Genomic DNA, 15,000 nt, shown 5'->3' on the forward strand with positions numbered 1-15,000 from the left:
AAAGGAAAGAAAAGAGAGAGAGAGAGAGAGAGAGAGAGAGACACCAAAGGAATGATAGAGTCACCCCCGTTGACTGTGTAATCACAGTGAGGGGAGTGATCCAATGGCTGTTATCTTTGTGCGCAAACGCAGGTTCACAGCCATAACACTTACCTTAATGAACACTTGGGGAACATTTCTGTCAGATGACAGAGTGACATCAGCCCAATGCCCACGGACTCATGAAAGGGGGTTTGATTTCCGTTTGAAAGTCTGTCTGCCCATCAAAGGGTGTTGAAATGAGAGGTAATCAGCATGAGGCAAAAGTTGTGCAACTCTTTTTTTTTATCTCTCTTTGTTTTGTTTTTTTCATTTGAGCACTTATAAAAGTCTTGTGGGGATGTGGATGTGTGCTTTTTGTATCTTTGTGTTAATGGCACTATGTAAGACCGCCACATAGAGGTGTCAATTCTGTGTTCAGAAAGTAAAAAAACCCTGCCACAAACTTGATCCACCGGCTCTGAATCATCTGATGGTAAACCAAAGAGCACTCAAGAGAGGTAGACCAGTTAGTCAGTGAAGTCTCCTGTGTTGGAAGGAAACTGTGGCAGGGATTTCTGAGCCCTATCTCACATCATTTCGTGAAGTATTCACGAAAAAAATGACGTTCATTTTCGTGGTGCATTCACGTTATTGCCCGTTTTTCGTGGTTGGACAACGAAACGCTGCCTATTCATTTGAATTGCCCGACTGCTGCTATGGTTATCCAAGCGTCTGCAGGGGCGGGGAGGGGGTGCTGACAGAACACTGCTGATACACTCGGGACTCACTAATTCGACGCCCTTTCGGTACTTACGCCTTATGTCATACGACCCTAAACCTAAACCTAACCTGAACCTAAACCTAAACCTAACCCTAACCCTAACCCTAACCCTACTTAACCCTAACCCTAACCTTAACCCTAACCTTAACCCTAACCCTAAATTGCTTGTTTGAAATGTTTGGTGACGGTACCGAAAGGGCGTCAAACTAGTGGGTTGCTACGCAGCAGTCGGGCAATTCAAATGGATAGGCAGCGTTTCGTTAGCCTGGGAACTCCCATACTGCCTTTAGTTCTACACAATCGTTTCGATCTGAAAGACACTTGTGATTAGGTCTGGTGTTAACCAGGCAAGCGTTTCGTTGCCCAACCACGAAAAACGGGCAATAACGTGAATGCACCACGAAAATTGAAGTTATTTTTTTCGTGAATACTTCACGAAAGGCGTGAGATACGGTTGGATTTCTCGACCTGAACCTGGAAATGACACCTTTAAGCAGGCCTGAAATAGACCTTGTGCATCACAGCCCAGCAGTCATGTTGGCAGGAAAGTCTAGAAGCCATTTTTACTGTAAGAGTCTATGGGTCACCATGCGACCATAGACCACAATCCTGTTCACCACAAATACTTCTCTGAGCTTCTAAATCTTCTCATGGGGGCTCACACTTATTTCTCTCACCTCACTCCTCCTCACACTTTTCATACAGAGGAAGAGCCTTATGATTTTGGCAAGTGACGGAATGCAATGTTGAGCGAGAGAGAGAGGATAGAGAGAGAGAGAGAGGGAGAGAGAGAGAGAGAGAGTTGTTAATTTACTACTTTGCATGCTTGCTTTATTTTCATTCACCCTGCCAAATTTGGGATGTCACATCACAATTGGCAGTGTTGGCTCAAGGGCAAATGATTAAATGTGTCCCCCAACACCCCTCCCCCTACTCTTAATCAGCGTCCCCAAGAGTCTTTACTGACTTGTAGCAATACCCACAATCTCCTATAGCTCCTCACCCCTCAGCTTTGCCATTTTCTTTACCCCCACTTACTTTCACCATACCCCCAGTCTGAGGAATCTCAATTCACCCTGTTCACATTGTGTTTGTGTCTACATTACCATCAAAACAATGGGTGTTTGAAACGAGCGTGGTCTTTGTACGTAGGACAAAGATATCAACCGTATCTCACTCATTTCGTGAAGTTTTCACGAAAAAAATAGATTAATTTTCGTGGTGCATTCACGTTATTGCCCGTTTTTCGTGGTAGGGCAACGAAACGCTGCCTATTCACTTGCATTGCCCGACTGTTGCCTAGCGACCCACTAGTTTGATGCCCTTTCGGTAGCCTACCGTCACATGGTAATCAAACATTTCAAACAAGCAATTTAGGGTCAAGGTTAGGGTTAAGGTTAGGGTTAGGGTTAGGTTCAGGGTTAGGTTCAGGGTTAAGTAGGGTTAAGGTTAGGGTTAGGTTTAGGTTTAGGTTTAGGGGACATAAGACGTAAGTACCGAAAGGGCGTCGAATTAGTGAGTCCCGAGTGTATCAGCAGTGTTCTGTCAGCACCCCCTCCCCGCCCCTGCAGACGCTTGGATAACCATAGCAGCAGTGGGGCAATTCAAGAGAATAGGCAGCGTTTCGTTGCCCTACCACGGAAAACGGGCAATAACGTGAATGCACCACGAAAATGAATCTATTTTTTTCGTGAAGACTTTACGAAAGGCGTGAGATAGGGCTCAAGATATGGGGTAAAGGATAATCGAGTTGTAGTGTACAGATTGGTAAGGAATGGCTAAAAAGACCCTAACTCATTACAAGCTAGAAACACTCAGAGAGCACAGACCTCTGCCAAGGAAGCTGCTTGATAGAACATTTGACAATGTTACACCCTATTTTCCTTTTAAGTCTTTCTGCCTTCTTTTTGTGGAGTTAGGAACTGGAATGTTTTGCCCTGCCCCGCAATTCAATTTGTGGTCACTAGGGGCAGCAATGGTGAGGAATCTTTCAAAAAGGTCCTGGTTCCGGTTCGTGATCCGGATCACCACCACAATTTAATCACTTGTTCCTTGGGGTTATTAATTACCAACAACTCCACAAAGTTTCGTCCAAATCCGTTGATCAGTTTTTGAGTTATCCTGCTGACAGACAAACAAACATACAAACAAACAAACAAGCAGACAAATGCGACCGAAAACATTACCTCCTTGGCAGACGTAATAAATACCAAAGGGGTGGCACTACCCTTTGTGCTGTATTAATGTTAAAAACCCCTTTCAAACATCTGTCCAGAACTGTTTGGGATTCTTCCACCACAGAAACTGCTTGCCAAGGCTTCCATTTGTTATTTGGTCTCAAAGGTTTTTTTTCCCTCAATATTTTTGTTTTTTATTGCTTGGCCTGTGTGCAAGAGAGGGGAGCAAGTAAATGATTCCCCCACCCTGCTCTTGTCATTTCTGCCCAGGGAGAAAAAGATAAATGCATAGGACGGGCACAGCTTTTTGCTCTAGTTGGCGAGGCTTTGGGTCACTTAAGAGCTCTGGCCTTTTAAGCCTTTCTTGTCCAAAAACACGCAGGCACGCACACACGCACGCACGCATGGACGCACGCACGGACACACACAAGCATGTCACCTCACCCGGGGCTCCTGATCGGTGTGTGTGTGTGTGTGTGTGTGTGTGTGTGTGTGTGTGTGTGTGTGTGTGTGTGTGTGTGTGTGTGTGTGTGTGTGTGTGTGTGTGTGTGTGTGTGTGTGTGTGTGTGTCCAATGTCTGCTCCTGTGCTAAGGGCAGATGGGACTGACAGATTGCTGAGGGCAGGCTGTAGAGGGGAGGAGAGGAGAGGAGAGGAGAGGAGGGGAGGGGAGAGGGAGAGGGAGAGGTGAGAGGAGATGGAAGGAGAGGAGAGGAGAGGAGAGGAGGGGAGGAGAGGGGAGAGGGAGAGGTGTGAGGAGAGGAGAGGAGAGGGGAGGAGAGGAGAGGAGAGGAAAGGAGGGGAGGGGAGAGGGAGAGGGAGAGGAGATGGGAGATGGGAGGAGAGGGAAGGAGATGAGAGGAGGAGGGGAGAGGAGAGGTAAGAGGGAAGGTGAGTGGAGGGGAGAGGAGGGGACGGGAGGGGAGAATCAAAACCGAGGACAGGCAATTGGAGGAGAGAGCAGGGGACAGGACATGAGAGGCAACATACTGTTGGGGACTCTTCTCTCTACTGTAAAGAGCTGCAATGGCAGACTTGAAGCAGTACTGTAGATGTATTACTTTTTGCAAGGTCGACAAACTATGATGATGTCTTTATTTCCGTGGGCACATTTTACCAGCACATGTTGTGCTTTACAGTATATTGTGCTGCTAGACAGTTCACTGTAACAACTGAGGAGAATATTTAATTACACGTCATCATGCACTCATATATTGGCAATTAACACTTACTGTAAGCAAGTATATTTTTAATCAAAAAAAAGAAAAAAAAAAAGGACATCTTAGATAATTGATTTCACAGTGTTTAATGTCATGATAATTATATCTTGATATACTGTATCCATGATCTTTTCATCTTTTCATCTGTGGAGATCAGATGCAAACAATATGTCATCCTTATATTTTCCATTTTATATGTCTATCCACCTACAGTATGTCATTCTGCCTCTCTGATAGTCTAGCCACAGTATAAGCCACTTCACCCTCTGTAATGTGCAGGACTGGACTGGCCATCTGGCATACCGGCATTTCCTGGTGGGCTTTGCACCCTTGTGGGCCCCTATTTTCAGAAATGTAAAAAAAATGTTTTTTAAAAATATTTTTTATTGTTGTACATTTTTGAAATTAGGGGCCCACGGTGGTGCGGGTCCCACTGGTGAGTCAGTTCTGTGCTGCTAATTATGAGGGGTCACTTTAAGCCAAGAGTGCCCGGGCCCTATTTCTCTCCCAGTACAGCCCTGGTAATGTATAATGCTGCCATTTTCCATTTGTTCCCTGATCGACACTTCAGTCTCCACCGTAATGCGCCTCTGTATCAGTGCTCATGTCCAATGTCAGATATGCAGCTCATAAGCAGTATATATTCACAAGCTAAACAGTATTTCATTTTACGGATAACACAAAACAATACAATATCATGAAAAGGTTACGCTGCGCTTGGGTTCTGCATGCGGCTGCAGTCATGTTATGGTCTGAGGCAGTGCTTATACTGCAGCGTGACTGACAGAAATAGCTGAATTGCTAAATGCTAAATCTAATAGCATCAGACCCGTGACTTACTACTGTTCTGTAAAACAAATGGCCAGAATAAATCTGGTCAGATCTCTGTGTCGCGGGAATTTGTTTAAAGCAGAAATACTATGAGCCATATTTTGATGCAAACTTACATTTCAATATTGAGAATGAGAGGGTGCCCTTTACCTCTTTCTTTCTCTTTTATCATTGTCTTTCTCTCTTTCTTTCTTTCTGTCTCGCTTTTCGATTCACTGCATTTTTTAATTAAAATGGCCCTATTGCTATAATAAATGAGGCATTTATATTGGAATGTTGTTATGCAAAAGATGAGCACCACTAGGAACAAGACATACAGTATTTGATATCCCCCCCCCCCTCTCTCTCTCTATCTCTCTCTCTCTCTCTCTCTCTCTCTCTCTCTCTCTCTCTCTCTCTCTCTCTCTCTCTCTCTCTCTCTCTCTCTCTCTCTCTCCCCCTCCCTCTCTCTCTCTCTCCCTCTCTCTCACCATTCACCTGTGAATGCCATAAAAAAGCTATGATTGGAATCTGTTTTTCTATTGCACCTACGTTTCCCCCTGCTGTTTTCATTTTTAAGACCACATTGTTCACCCAGAACACAATATATTGTTGCTCTCAGTGCCTGGAATAGAAATGCGTCTCTGCCTACCGTAGAAACACATTTGGTTTGCGGCATCTTGAGAACCCTCTCCTCCCTCGTGGTAGTTTAGCGGTGAATGTCAGTGTATTGAATTGGTTGAAATATCAATGCAATATTCAACAACATAACAGCTTCATTCACAGCACGTTTTACAATGCTCTTTTTCTACCTGGAAAAAACACATGCAGTCTATTTACATGCAGTATACCCTTAAATCTGTATAAGAGCCAATCCCTTGTGTGAGTTAAATTGAGGAAGACCACGGCACATTAAAGACACATTTTAATACAGTATATAGGCCTATAACTCTGTAATGAATAGACTGCTTATCATTTCTTTTATCCTGCCTAATGGGAGTCCTTGTAGTGAAGTAGTGTGCATATATCATCATTATGTTTATGAATTTCTCCCCTGAAATCATGAATATCCATTCATCAGCGCTGACATCCAGCTGAGCATATTACCCCTCCTCACAGGGCTCATCTGTCAAGGCTGGTGTGTGTGTGTGTTTCTGTGTGTGTGTGTGTGTGTGTGTGTGTGTGTGTGTGTGTGTGTGTGTGTGTGTGTGTGTGTGTGTGTGTGTGTGTGTGTGTGTGTGTGTGTGTGTGTGTGTGTGTGTGTGTGTGTACGTGCGTGGGTGCGTGCGTACGTATATGAGTGCGTGCGAGTGTGTGTCACTTATGTGTGTGTGTGTGTGTGTGCGTGCGGTGCATGCGTGCGTGCGTGCGTGCGTGCATGCGTACGTGTATGAGTGCGTGCGAGTGTGTGTCACTTATTTGTGTGTGCGTGTGTGCGTGTGTGCGTGCATGCGTACGTGTATGAGTGCGTGCGAGTGTGTGTTGCTTATTTGAGTGTGTGTGTATGCGTGTTTTTGAGTGTGTTTATTCCCTCCTTAACACCAGACTTCTTTGAAGAATAGATACTTTATTGTAATGAGGGACATGGTAGTGCCCAGCATCGTACCACACATTCACCAAGCACATACTGTACATGCACTGTATCTACTGTACAGATACATGTTGAAAACTGCATTCACTTAACTTCCCTAGTCCAAGAGGGAACACATGGGAAATATATACAGCTTTGCTGGCTCCAGCTTTGTATTTTGCTCACATACTCCAGGTCAAGCAGAATATAAAAAGACTATGAGTATTATTACCTGATTTTTCATGATTAATTCAATAATACAGCTTGTTTGCCTTTCTTGCCTTGTTGTCAAGGAAACTAGGATCATCGATTAAAAAGAGGAGTTTGATCTTTTTTTTAAATTATTTTTAAAATCTTATTTAGTAATTTTGCCTCAACTTTTTATCAGTTGAAACAACTGCCTGATTTCTGAAGCCACCTCCAAAAGAGACAAAACAGTGCTTCTCAACATTCTAGAACACAGACTTGTCTGATCTTGTGCTTGACATTTGTATTGTTTCAAATTGATTGCCTCAGGTCGACAAAAGCCAAGAACTTGAACTTGAACTGATCAATAACGTCGGTGGATGTCCCAGGGATTGTCTTCCATACCATTGGCCTTGTTTTTCATAGAACAACCCAGGCATTTCTTGCAGAAGCCTATTTTACCCTATGGTAATTAAGGGGAATGTCTTTGACATTCTTTGCTCTATGGCACAAAGAAAAATAAGATGTTTGTTTTGTCACTTGTTTAAAAAAAAGATAATGACACAATCCAATAAGGAGAACTTGAACTGTAACAGCGTGGGCGCGTGCACACACACACACACACACACACACACACACACACACACACACACACACACACACACACACACACACACACACACACACACACACACACACACACACACACACACACACACACACACACACACAGAAACACGCACACACACACAGAAACACGCACACACACACACACACACACACACACACACACACACACACACACACACACACACACACACACACACACACACACACACACACACACACACACACACAAACGGATGCACACCACTCACTCATCAAATACCGCTGAAATAATTAGAAAGGCACTCAAAGCAGACCAGAATAGAGAAGAGAACACTGAAAGAGAACAGTGTATGTGTGTGTGTGTGTGTTAGAGAGAGAGAGAGAGTGAGAGAGAGAGAGAGAGAGAGAGAGAGAGAGAGAGAGAGAGAGAGTGAGAGAGAGACCAAGAGAAAGAAAAGAGAAAGAGTGAAAGAAAAGAAAAGAAAAACAGAAAAGAAAGGGGGGGGGGGAAATGTGTACCCAAGTGGGTGTCCAAGTTGTCTACCCACAAGCAGCTCCTGCCAACCTTCTTTCTGGCTCACTGTGGCCTCCATCCTCACTTAAGGGAATCAGCTGTGATTTGGAGCGGGGAGCTGGAGAGGGCGGAGAAGAGAGGGGAAGAATAAAAGAAGGCAGAACAAAAAGGATAGAGGCAGCAAGAACCAAAAAGGGGTAGTGGCGATACAGGTGATTTAATTTATTTTAAGACGTGTTAACATGTGTTTAAATGGCACAATCCACAAGATTTGCGTCCTTTTAAAGCGCAACACGTGCATCAACTATACAGTACAATCAAAAAAGTGTCCTAGTACCACCATTTCCTAACCAAAGTGTACAATTATGCATAGCATTGTAGAGAAATCCCTCAGAAGTAGCGTGCCAGCTGACTAGCCCCGGGTGTTCCAGCCTGGCTTTACAAGTTTATGTCTTAGTTGGCAGGGTAGTAGAGAACAAAATGTCAGCCAAACCGTTTTATATCGATGGGTCTTAATTTTACCACATTAACTGATGGTGGGCAGTGTGCATTTCCTTCAATTATCCTTTTATACTTTTATTACATGCTGCCCCAACAGAAACAAGACAGGGAATCATTGGAGTATGCCGTTAAAATATATTGCATAGGAGGAAAATAGTCACGCATGCCCAGAAAAAAATCCTCACTTTCGATGAAGTTATGTATAGTTGAAGTGAAGGCATTTGAGGTAGAACAGAAAGAAAAGAAAACACAAACATGTATCTAATTTTATCATCACATCAGTTTCTCTTCTCCCCTTTGGGCTCCTGTGAAAGCCTGTACTGCAGCAAAAGGGGGGGGAGGGTGGACGATTTTACATGCCATCTGGAGGCACTGAAGTTGGGCTTAGTTTGCTGCCCTGCTCAGTGCACCGGGACTGCAGGATTCTGCCCTCTATCTCGCAGCTATATCATTAGATGAATTTAAATCAGTGTCAGTGACTGGACTTGTAAGTAAAGGACATACTGTATACTGAAGAACACCCCAAAACCCTCCCTGAGTGAACTTGTTAGAGCAGAGAGAGTGGATTTGTCCTCTGTGGAAGTATGCGCACAGCTTTGCATAATGCAAGCCATACATGCCTTAGGAGAAAGCCCTGTGTCTTTGATGGTGTTAGCCTACACAGCAAATGGTGTGGTGTTAATTCAACACTTAAAGAGTTCATTTAAGTCCAAATGATGCCAAATCAACTCTCTAAGTGTTAAATGAGCACTGCAGAAGTTACTGTGTAGGCCTTTGCAACAGTTTGCTGAGTTGAACTGCAGGGGTTTAGAGTCAACATCAATTGGGATTCATTTGTGTTTTGCCAACAAGAGTGCACATTAACTGGCAAAGATGTGGAGCATATGTTTCGGTTATTATCATGTTTAAGGTTTTGATTTGGATTTGATGTTATTATATGTAGATTTCTATCATGCTTTGCAGTGTTTTTTAAACGGGAAAGTGGGGCATGTACTGTGCCTCAATTATCGTGTAATCTGCAATGTATTTTGTTATCTACCATGTACTTGGCTTGTTTCTTTTCAGTCTGCAGCATTATGGGAGCGTGCCATTTATCACTTGCTTCAGAAGGGAGTTAGGCTACATGATAAGAGGCAGAACTCTCCATGACGCCTCCCTCGCCTCTCTCTGCAGTCATTTCCCTGCCGTATAGAGGCGCTTCTACCGCACAATTACTGGCATTCCTCGATGAAATATGAATGCATAGACATGAGGTGTCAGCCAAAAAAATAAGTCCAGCGTTCTGCTGGTTTGTGCAGAGAGCATCGTATGGATTTAAAAGGCACATTTTTGTTGAAGGCAGCTCAAGGCTTTTACTGCTGCAACATCCACGGTTTTGGGCGACAGCACAGATTTTGTTGAAAGAGGTCTGACACCAGAATGATTGGACATATGGGCTTTGGTTGTTTAATTAATGGCAGGCCAATTAGATATGTGTGTGTGTGTGCGTGTGCGTGTGCGTGTGCGTGTGCGTGTGCGTGTGCGTGTGCGTGCGTGCGTGCGTGCGTGCGTGCGTGCGTGTGTGTGTGCATGCATGCATGCGTGTGTGTGTGTGTGTGCGCGCTTGAGTGTGTGCATGGCCAACAAGGGAGGTCAGAATTAAGTATATTTTAACAAGAGATTATACAAAGACTCAGATGCCTACATTTATCTGTTTATACTTCAACAGGAGGCAAATAAACTCAGACTGGCATACAGTCATAGAAGACGGCTGCACATGGACAGACTTTCTCTTCATATTGAATTATAGAATTGAATTATGAACATGTATAATGAGCAACTGACATTTACTGCCTTAGACCGAGAATAGATGAGTGTACCATGAAGACAGAAAGACATGTGATGATGAAACACACACACGCACGCACGCGCACACACACACACACACATGCACTCACACGCAGGCATCATCCCATATGGCTTCAGCTGAAATCATCTTTGGAAGAAGCTACCAAGCCTAAAGTACTTTGCCCTAAGCACTCTTAGAAGGAACAAGTCTTCTTTGTGTTTTACACACAGATATAAGTTCAGATGCACATGCCCAGGAGCTCCTACTCAGGGACTCTATATACATGTATTGCCCATAGGCAGAAGCTCTGGGGCAGAGGACCGAGGAAGTATATCCAAATGCATACACACATGCATACATACATACATAGGCATAGTCAAGTTGAAATATGGATGAACATGCACATAAATGGAGACGATATGCACATATATTACCTTTGCTTATGAAGTTCAAAGGTACAGGAAAACAGAAACATACATAAATTCAAATGTTAACACCAATACACTCACACATGCATGCACGCACACAGCACGCACACAGCACGCACGCACACAGCTCGCACACAGCTCGCACACAGCTCGCACGCACGCACGCACGCATGCACGCACGCACGCACGCACGCACGCACACTTGTACACATGCATGTACGCACACTTGTACACATGCACGTACGCACATTCAGTTGGATGCAACTTTTCCCTTGACAGCACTTAACTCAACTCAAAAACTGAATTTTTTTAAGGCAACGTAAACATACAATGTTTAAGACAAGGTGAAAGATATGTATGGAACATGTCCTGGCCCCTATTTTTCATTCTTGTTTTATGTACTTTACATAAAACAAGAAAAAAAAAGGAACCATAAAATTTTCAAGACGTACCGTGCACCTCTTATATAGACAGAGGCTTCCTGGACTAGATGTCTGATAACTTTCATTGGCTGGCTGTGGCAACTGTGTCTTGATATGTATCAAGGAATGGCAAAGTAGCAATTGTCATGGTTCCAGGTTTCCGTCATGCCTTATTTATTTACTTCCCGTGTAAACATAGACTCGCTAGACCAGGTGCCTGATAACTCTCACTGGCCGTCTGTTCCAACTGTGGCTTCAAAGATATGCATGAATCGGTCAACTACCAATTGTCATGGTTCCAGTATTTTGTTCAACCTTCATATATTTTTTCTATTTGTCATGAAAACATACGGTACATGGCTTGCAGGGCTCCCAATTCCAGATGATATTTTTCTTGGCTGACTATGGCAAATATGACTTGAAACACCTATATCATGGATTGGTCATGTCAATGGTCATGGCTCCAGGTGTTGCTCATGCTTATGTTTTCTTCTGTTCTTTGTGTGAAAATATGATGCAGCTTTATGTGGGCTTCTTGGACCAGATGTCTGGTACCTCTTACTAGCTGACTATGACAGCTGTGCCTTCCAAGGCCTAGGTGTACATGCACAGTACATGGAATGGTCAACAATAATCATCTTGGTTTCAGTTTTTGTTCATGTCTTATGTTGTTGTTTGTATTTGTATTTATTTGTAGATATCTGTCGCCTTCAGGGCTATTTGGACCAGATGTCTGATAACATTCATTGGCTGACTATGGCAATCGTGACTTAACATAATATGTTCATGGAATGCTCAAGTAGCAATCATCACGGTCATAGTCATTGTTAATGCTTTATATTTTGTTAACACTTGTAAGGCGTTTGGGTCTTTTTGACCCGTTTTCAGTTTTTTTGTTTGAGAAAAATTGCCTGAGTTAAGAACAGATGAACTGATCTGAATAATTACATTTGCTTTAGCCTATATTGTGCAACATATTGACCAGAAACACCAAGCATAATGTTGTGCAAGCTAGCACAAATGTAAGTCTTGCGTATCCTGTAAGGCTTCTGTAGCCTATTCAGCACACAAACCACATTGGGTAAACAAGTCAGAGGTTGAATTATGTGCAAAAAGCAGTTCAGAAACTGTTCAGTCCTCCAGTTGTGCATCAAAGCTGCAACCTTGCGTGAGAAGAGCACTAGTGGCTCAATCCGAGAGCTTGGACTGAGTTTACTCGGGTCAAAATGACCCAAACACCTTCTATGTAGCAAAAAGACAAACACCTTACAAGGATTAATATATATCTTCATATATTTTGTATTCTGTTTGTTCTTGTGTAGATATTCGTGGCCTTCAGGGCTTCCTGGACCACATGTCCCGGCTGGGTATGGATGTGTCTCTGCAGAGGGTGGACCGCAACATCAGCAGCGTCTTCTCCACGCTCTTCACCAGCATGCGGACCGAGGAGCTGAACCGCTACCGGGACACTCTGAGGCGGGCCATCCTGCTGCTCAGTCCTCGAGGAGCACAGGTCTTCATCCAGCAGGTCAGATACATGGAATCCCTTCTCCCAGTCCTCTCGTAGTCCACCAATATCTCACTCTTTCTTCGTCTTGCTTTCTCACTCTTTCTCTGTCTCTATCTCTCTCTATCTCTCTCTATCATGAACATACACACATCCATAAATACGCATAACAGCGTTCTGCTGTTAAATGCATCAGCACTGCTAATGGTGACACACACACACACACACACACACACACACACACGCACACGCACGCACACGCGCACGCACGCACACGCGCGCACACACACACACACACACACACACCCACACACACACACACACACACACACACACACACACACACACACACGCACACGCGCACGCGCACACACACACACACACACACACACCGTTTTCTGTCGTGAATTCTTACACCTCCCGCCTTTCTTTTCCGTTTTGAATAGAAATCCTCATTGAATGCTGCCGCTGCTGCAGTTGATCAGCCAATCAAAATGCATCTTGCTCTTCTGTTCACTGTGGACATTCAACAATGAAAGTGATTGCACTGCAAAGGTGTTAGCTGCTCAAGAGACCGCATCATGAAGTGCTAAGGCTACACATTTTGGGTAGTGTCTCTCGCTCATCTCTCTCTTCTCTTCTCTTCTCTTCTCTTCTCTTCTCTTCTCTTCTCTTCTCTTCTCTTCTCTTCTCTTCTCTTCTCTTCTCTTCTCTTCTCTTCTCTTCTCTTCTTTTCTCTTCTCTTCTCTTCTCTTCTCCATGTTTGCTCTCTCTATTGTAAATGCTTTTGATGGTAAAGATACAGTATTATATGAACGCCATGGAAAAAATTCTATAGACTATTTAACTTCCGTAATTATGCAAATGTGTACTGTATGTCTCTGTGAAGGACTGCATGCACATGGTCTATATGTGTAGCGTTAGATTCATGTCTTTGGTTTGTCTGTGTATGGAATATATCAAGTGGAAGTCTCACCTTTTGAACTTTTTCAAAGTCTGTGTGAGGACAAAAGTTTTTGTTGTTACACTCGGTTAAGGAAACTGCGTGTGACAGAATAGAAGGCAATCTAGGGAGGAGAATGAGAGTGGACAAAAGACACATTCTCAGAAAGAGAGAGCGAGAGTGTGTGTGTGTGTGAGAGAGAGAGAGAGAGAGAGAGAGAGAGAGAGAGAGAGAGAGAGAGAGAGAGAGAGAGAGAGAGAGAGAGAGCGAGAGAGGGAGGGAGGGAGGGAGAGAGGGGGGGAGAGAAGAGGAGAGAGAGAGAGAGAGAGAGAGAGAGAGAGAGAGAGAGAGAGAGAGAGAGAGAGAGAGAGAGAGAGAGAGATATTTTGTGTAAGCGGAGGCTGGTTTTGTATGGAACTCATGCTGTGATGAGAGCAAGGGAGTGAAAGGGCTATGGCCTCGACCTCTGCTCTTCTCTCGTCTTCCTCACATCCTTGTCCACACCGCCTGCTCTGTTGCCCATCAAGGCCACACCTCCTCAAGAACACATACACAGTGTTCTCATTTTTCTTGCTCTTTCTTTCTCCTTCTGTTCTTTCTGTGTTTCTGTCTTTCGTTCTCTGTCTGTATTTCTGTCTTTCTCTTTCTGTCTGTCTCTCTCTGTCTCTCTCCGTCTTCTCTATCTTTATCTCTCTCTCTCTCTCTCTGCCCTCCTCTGAGTTGCCTGTTAGCTGTGGCGCTGCCTTGCCCGTGGGAGACTGATGTTGCTGTCTCATGCTCTTGTTTTTCTCGTTACCCCTGACGGCTAGTCTTCGGCAAGCAGACAGCCAGCCACCGAGACTGAAGGTCTTTTGTAAAGAGATGTTCCGCCTGTTTTCCCCAGTAATGCTACATCTCACTCTGTTTTCTCTCTCACTCTCTTTCTCTCACACACACACACATACATACACACACACACACACACACACACACACACACACACACACACACACACACACACACACACACACACACACACACACACACGGATGCACACATACTGTATGTACACACACACACACACACACACACACACACACACACACACACACACACACACACACACACACACACACACACACACACACACACACACACACACACACACACACACACACACACACACACACACACACACACACACACACACACACACACACACACGCTAACACAGACCAGACATGCTCAGTCACACCCTTTCAAACATGGGTTACAAACACATACATAAACATGACTGCAGTCAATTGCTCTGTCATGCACATACCGTACACACACACACACACACACACACACACACACACACACACACACACACACACACACACACACACACACACACACACACACACAGCACACACACACACACACACACACACACACACACACACACACACACACACACACACACACACACACACGCTCACAGGCTCGTACAAATATGGAAC

At 44.2% G+C, this 15,000-nt stretch overlaps 1 protein-coding gene across 1 annotated transcript in view; it reads left to right on the plus strand.

Moving 5' to 3' along the window:
- LOC134440328 (glutamate receptor ionotropic, delta-1-like) overlaps positions 1-15,000 on the plus strand; it is a 447,219-nt gene that overhangs the window by 251,680 nt on the left and 180,539 nt on the right. Inside the window, exon 4 of the mRNA XM_063190363.1 lies at positions 12,389-12,594. Coding sequence (XP_063046433.1) covers positions 12,389-12,594 — 206 coding nt within the window. The remainder of the gene's footprint in view (positions 1-12,388; positions 12,595-15,000) is intronic.

Source organism: Engraulis encrasicolus, chromosome 2 (assembly GCF_034702125.1).
Source record: "Engraulis encrasicolus isolate BLACKSEA-1 chromosome 2, IST_EnEncr_1.0, whole genome shotgun sequence".
NCBI lineage: Eukaryota > Metazoa > Chordata > Actinopteri > Clupeiformes > Engraulidae > Engraulis > Engraulis encrasicolus.